This window comes from Microtus ochrogaster, chromosome 19, assembly GCF_000317375.1.
Source record: "Microtus ochrogaster isolate Prairie Vole_2 chromosome 19, MicOch1.0, whole genome shotgun sequence".
NCBI lineage: Eukaryota > Metazoa > Chordata > Mammalia > Rodentia > Cricetidae > Microtus > Microtus ochrogaster.
This window is the reverse complement of record NC_022021.1, coordinates 31,823,770-31,830,399: the sequence shown is the minus strand read 5'-3', so window position 1 is coordinate 31,830,399 and position 6,630 is coordinate 31,823,770. Positions and strand designations below refer to the sequence as shown.

Below are 6,630 nucleotides of genomic sequence, written 5' to 3'. Positions count from 1 at the left end.
GATCTCTGTGAGTTCGAGACCAGCCTGGTCTACAAGAGCTAGTTTCAGGATAGGCTCCAAAAAACCACAGAGAAACCCTGTCTCGAAAAAAACAAACAAAAAAGTTGCCAACATTTTCAGGGACTATTTCTGACAATAAATATGAAGAAATAGTTCACCAAGAACCAAAAGAAACAATAATAGATAATCTGTCTATGGTAGTCTTCAAGTGTTAACCTTGAGTTTTCAAGTTCACTATCAGGAAACAATTCTGCAGAGGACTGTATGTTCTCTCTTCCAACTGAAAGGCTAGGTCAGAAGATTAGCTTTCAAATTCCCTCAAAGGGCAGTATATTCTGCTAAGAGCTTCTACTACCACCATCATCAACAACACTGCTTATAATATGGACCTTTTGTCATATTAGGTACAAATACTTATTTTAACAACCATGAATCGATTTTTCTCAATTCCTGCTACTGTAAGTAAAATAATTACAGAGAAAATCAGGACAGTTTCTAGCCAGGGCTTTGCAATTTGTTTACCATTTAAATACAGCTTGTCAGTCTTACCAGAATAAGTAACTGCTGTGGTACTGTAAGTAGCACTCTGAGTATAGGACGGTACCACAGTAGCCGCAGCTGCCACTGGTTGTACGGTGGAGGACACAGGATATATGGAGAAAGTAGTGGTAGCCGGACTTGGTGTGGCTGGTTTTATGGCTGTCACTTGTCGAGCTTGCTGGGCTTGAGTATACTGTGTTGCACCTTGACTATAACCTGCTTTAGGAGCTAAAGCAAGAAAGACACCAGAAAAAGAGAACAGTAACTACAGTCATTGTAACAATATACTTAAAAAACTAAAAGCAATAGTGATCAAAAGTCCTAGTAATTTCTTCTGAGCAAACGATATGATTCTTACTACTAACTTGAATAAAACATGTTTCTTCATTTCTGGCATTACAGTTCATCAGAATTACAACCAGAAAAGCAGTACTATTTATAAATGACAGATCAAAAGTTTTTATATAACTTGTGGATATGTGAATATATAAACCAGTCTACTTGAAAGGATTAATTTTACAAACAGAACAAAGAAAGCTAAATTTGTATTTCAATTCATATTAAAAATTTCAGTGCTTAATCCTGAAACTTACTTGTATACTGTCAATGGCATTTTACTCATTTACTCAGTGAATTTAACTCAAAACCACAAATGTTACTTATTCTTCAAATAGCTCAAAAAAGCTATCCTTAAATGACTACTATTCATGTTTTACTAAACTGTCTTCAACACTCATATATGAAAAATCCTATCAAATATATTTCTCGTTAATTATTAGTCACTCAATGATTTCATTTCTGAGAAATGCCTAAATACACAGGAGTAAAAACTTACTTGATACTCAGTTAAGGTAATTTTAAACTTACCTATATCTGATTCAAACAACACAAATTAAGATAGTATTAAAGAAAAACTAACTCCTAAGTAACTAAAAAGTCAGTCAATGTCATAACTTAAAAATCTTCCGACTTTTAGATAATCCAGTACTCTTAAGCACAAGACTAGCCTTGGAATAACTATGAAGCTTGTTTATTATATATACAAACAGAAAAGGGATCATAAAAAGGCCAGCCATTGCAATTTATCAACATACATATTCTGAGACAGGGCCTTACAACTACTAGAAAGCCCAGTCTGGTCTCAAACTCGTGCCTCCCATATGCTAGGATTATAAACACGTAGGTATCCACTTTCAAAATAGTTTTCAGGGCAATCACTCTCCCAACTTTTAAGAGATTTACAAAATCAAAACACCAGAGACACTGAAGAAATGTGGTCAACGATTTCATGTATAGATGTGTTAAAGGACAGGGATGAAGAGGGAGAAGAAGGCACTTCCTACCCAGGATAAAGTCAGTTTGACTTTTTTTTAAACCGGGGATTCTAATCCATCTTCAAATATAAGGTATTACTCAATCTTTCAGACCTCAGCCTTATTTACTTTTTGAAAGTCAAGGCTATATAGTTGAGGCTAGCCTCAAATCTGCTATGAAGCTGAAGGATAATCTTGACCTCCTGATATTCCTACTTCAACCCATTGAATGCTAGGATTACAGACATGAGTCACCATGTCTAGAGTCATATGGTGTTAAGGGTTGGACGTAGGGCATCATGAATAACAGGGCAAGCACTCTTTCAAATGAGCTATATTTCTATCTCCTCAGCTTTAAAATAAAGCTCCTTAAAAATGCTTTTGTTGTTGTGATTTTGTTTTGGTAAAGTTTAAGTCTATAATAAGTCTATCCTTTAAATATAGAGGCTTCTACAGACAAAAAACTTGTGCATTTGAACTATTATATGTACTGCACTTCACATTATGGATATTGAGTAGATATAGCTAGCTCAGTACTCTGGGCACAGTAGTAGACTGAAAAAGGGTTGTGGGGGAAGCATAACAATTAGTTTTACAAACTGGGGAAGTGAAATCCATTAACAGTGGCTGGTAATAGAACCACCTGTCATATGATGAAAATATGAGTCCATGAAAGTATCAAATGGTTACTAAGACAGTCGGCATTATAAAATAAGTCAAGTCTGGTAAAGCTTGTGGACAAGTTAGTGTCATAGCTTCTTTTGTACAGTTGACTTCAGCAAGAGAAGAATCCTATGCTGTAAATCACAAACAGCATACATATCCAGAACAAAAGGACACCAACTTCTCTCCTAATTATCTCTGTGACTCAATGGCATTACAGTAGTAGAAAATAAGGACACTGATAGAATCATTGTAGATGGACTCTGCAGTTTGTTTTCATTAGAATACCCCAAATTAGGGCTGGAGAGATGGCTCAGTGGTTAAGAGCATTGCCTGCTCTTCCAAAGGTCCTGAGTTCAATTCCCAGCAACCACATGGTGGCTCACAACCATCTGTAAAGAGGTCTGGCACCCTCTTCTGGCCTTCAGGCATACACACAGAATATTATATACATAATAAATATAAAAAAAAAAAACAAAAAAAACCAGTTCCTCTAGAATACCCCAAATTATTACTTTTATCATTTATAATAAAGCTGTTTACATAAAGCCCACCTGTCTGATAGTAGGTTTCAGCCACAGAAGGCTGAGGCTGGGCAGCGGCAGCTACAGCAGCAGCAGTTGCTGTTGGCTGTTGGTAGTACTGCTTACTATCATAAGCTACAGCAGGGGCTGTGGATCTTACATATGAATATGAGTCCTAAAAGAAGAAATGAAAAAAACAAAAGCCTTGATTTAGGTGGCAGGAAAAAAATCCTTACTGTGTAAATATACAACAAAGGAAAAGAAAACAGTTAGTTATAGGCCTAGACTATGTTTCAATACAATATAACTAATCAATAAATGATTAGTTTATAATAAGGAAACAGAACATTAACAATGAACATAAAGATAATAGTAAAAAATAAGACAATTAAGTTTCAATACAAGTAACTAATTTTGAACTTTTAAAAATAACCTCAAAAGTACTTCAGATAGTGTTTGACTTCAACAATTTCAAAACATTTAAATATTACTTAATTAAATAACCCATTTTAACCCCCCCCCCAAAAAAACTGACTGCAATTTTGCCTTTAAAGATGAGTGCTATAGTATTAGATAGAATTTCCATGGGACTAGGTAATACAGCATAAAAGCGTAAGCAAAAGGAACAGCAACTTTAAGTTTCAAGAAGAAAACATGTAATATTTATTCAATGGGGCTTACAACTATGAGTTTCAAACTTCCCTTTCTTTTCTCCATAAATTTAGGGTAAGATGAAAGCATTTAAACAATAATTTGTGTAAACTTTAAAAAAAATTAAACAAACATATATATGTTAGTAAGGTAAAAGTAGCAAAGGAGAATATAAAATCCACTGCAAAAATACTTAATGCTTGGATCATACCCTAGGAAATCATTCACATCTCTCCACCACTTAGCAGTACATTTACAAGCACTGGCTTAAGCCTTCCATTATACCTGAACCAATTAAATGTGTATGTTAAAGCTACTGAAGCTAGTTGTTTCTTACCTGGTAGTTTTGTGTAGTAGCTGGGGGTGGGGGAGGTGGTGCTTCCTGTTGCCTTTGGGTGTAACCATAGTCTGTTGCTGTGTGTGCAGTGGGGTAGCCTCCATAAGCAGCAGCTGTTGCAGCAGCTGCAACAGCTACTGGAGCAGGCCTGGCAACTGCAACTGTGGCGGCTGCTGGTGCGTAAGCAGCAGTAACTGTGTGAGCAGCTACTGGAGCTTGATGGACAGTGTAGCTAGCAACTGTAGTTGGATGAGAATAGGCTACACCCGAAGCTGGCTGCTGGCTATATTGTGAAGTAGAAGAATAAATATAATAATTTAATTTTAAAACCAAGCAGATAGTCATTTAAAATCATTTATCAACTTAAGAAACATGGGAAGTTATAATTTAATTTTTAAAATCAAGGAATAATCTTAAAATTATCAACTAAAAGCATATTTTTCAAGTAATAGAATTACTGACTACTGAAGGGCAAGTATTTATTTGAACTCAATACGTTCTACTCAATACTATTATTAGTTAGTGTTTTTAAAATAAATTTTCATTCCTTAATTATAAACACTTTATATATTTACATATATTATGCATCAGACCACGAATCACATGGCAAAGCAAGAAAACAGAGATATAAAACAGAGGAAAAAACTTGTACCAAATTAGGTATTTAAAAAACCCTTTATATACAGTTTATTTTACACAATTTAAAATCTCAATGAAAAGACCTTGTATTATACAACTTATATATGATAAAATTTCCAGCTTACAAGAAGCATTTCATTAAATAAGTTCTTTTAGAAATTTAATGTGTTGTTGTAAAAGGCCCTAAGGCAGAAGCTCTACAGTCATTCCCATTTAAGCCTCAAAAGGCAAAAGTGTTTTCCAAAAACAGTAATCAAATCAATTCCACCTAAAAATTCTTATAGAAATGTTACTTTAACTTCTAAAATGAGAATCTGTGCTACATAAACTCAAGTCATACAGATGTGATCATAAGACAGTATAGTTTAGTTTTCATTAAAGGCTCACTTGCTAAGGCTGTCCTACAAAGGTAACACATGCCTTCTCGAAAGCAGAGACACCCAATAGCTCAAATGTTTGGCTGACAACAAGGCTTAGTAAGAGCCAACAGTTAAGGATAGCTGGGGGGGTGTGTACTGCTGATAGCACTAATAAATTGTGAGTATGTGACTTATGGGTTATAAAGTACAGTGTACTCTATACTGGTGTGCATAGTAGCATAGGAAAGTTGTATAGAATTAATATTTTGGGACACCATATTTAGCCTGCATTATAGAAAATACTGATCAACTAAAATTTGACCAAAGGGAATCAATAATGAAACTTACAGATAAGGATTTTATTTCATATAAAAATGGAAGATTCTAGGAAAGGTGATAGTTGTCTTCTAAAAGAAGACACTTACTCCATGCTGCTCCAGAGAACAGAACTAGAACCAACAGATGGAAGTTACAGGGTGCCAGATTTCAGTCCAATATGAAAAAGAAAACAAAAAACAAAAAACAGAAACAAAAAACTTAGAGTCCAAAGAAACTATTAATTTCTACTTGGCTGAAGCTTCCATATTTTAATATAAAACTACCCAACACTTTCTGCATAAATGACAATTAAAGAACAAGAAAGATAAGCTCACATTTTTATAATGGGAAACCTGTCTAAATAACATGTCATTTATTATGGATTATGTAACACTTAAAATTTTTATTCATCTATTATTTACTACTTTGCAGTGCTGGGAATTAAAATTAGGGCTTCACACATGCTAAATAAAGGTTCTACTAATAAACTATATTCCTAGCCTCAATTTGACATTCTCTAAAAAACTAAAAACTGTGTGAGAGAGAAAGAGAGGGAGAGGGAAGGAGGGCGAGCAAGAGAGATGTGTGGGTATGGAGGTCAGAAGAAATTCTGTGGACATGGTTCTTTCTACCTTTATGGTTCTGGTAATATATAATCCAGGCCACCTGTACTTTTATCCTCTCCAGGGCCCACAAATGGACATTCTTTAGAGAACAGATTACCATAAATTGTGCTTTGAAGTTCACATATGCTAAAGCATATGTTCTGCACACCCCACTCAACACACAGAAATAAAGTTTTAGGTAGGCAGGCAGTGGTGACGCACACCTTTAATTCCAACATTTTTTAAGGAGGCAGAGGCAGTTGGATCTTTGTGAGTTCAAGGTCAGCCTGGTCTACAAGAGCTAGTTCCAGGACAGTTAGGACAGTTAGACAGGGAAACTGTCTCGAAAAACAAACAAACAAAAAACCCCACAAACAGTAAATTGTGTGTGTGTGTGTGTGCGTGTGATGGACATGTAGCTCAGTTGGAACAGTGCTTATTTATCTAATGTTCTGAAAACCCAGGACTCAAGACTCAGAATTCCATAAAACTGGTGTGGAGACACACACTGTAATTCAAATACTTGGGAACTGGCAGGCAGGAATCAAATATTCAAGGTCATCCTTGGTTACATGAGATGTAGTCCCAAAAACTAAAATTGAAGCCGGGCGGTGGTGGCGCACGCCTTTAATCCCAGCACTCGGGAGGCAGAGGCAGGCAGATCTCTGTGAGTTCGAGACT

At 35.6% G+C, this 6,630-nt stretch overlaps 1 protein-coding gene across 3 annotated transcripts in view; it reads right to left on the bottom strand.

Moving 5' to 3' along the window:
* Nucleotides 1-6,630, bottom strand: part of Zfr (zinc finger RNA binding protein) — a 67,602-nt gene that overhangs the window by 44,148 nt on the left and 16,824 nt on the right. For 2 of the 3 annotated variants that reach the window (XM_026783858.1, XM_026783857.1), the window contains exons 3-6: nt 5,452-5,475; nt 4,029-4,311; nt 3,071-3,215; nt 550-768 (exon numbers count right to left, since the gene is read on the bottom strand). In XM_026783858.1, the coding sequence (XP_026639659.1) occupies nt 550-768; nt 3,071-3,215; nt 4,029-4,311; nt 5,452-5,475 (671 nt within the window). The remainder of the gene's footprint in view (nt 1-549; nt 769-3,070; nt 3,216-4,028; nt 4,312-5,451; nt 5,476-6,630) is intronic. The other variant, XM_005356639.3, reaches the window with a different exon arrangement.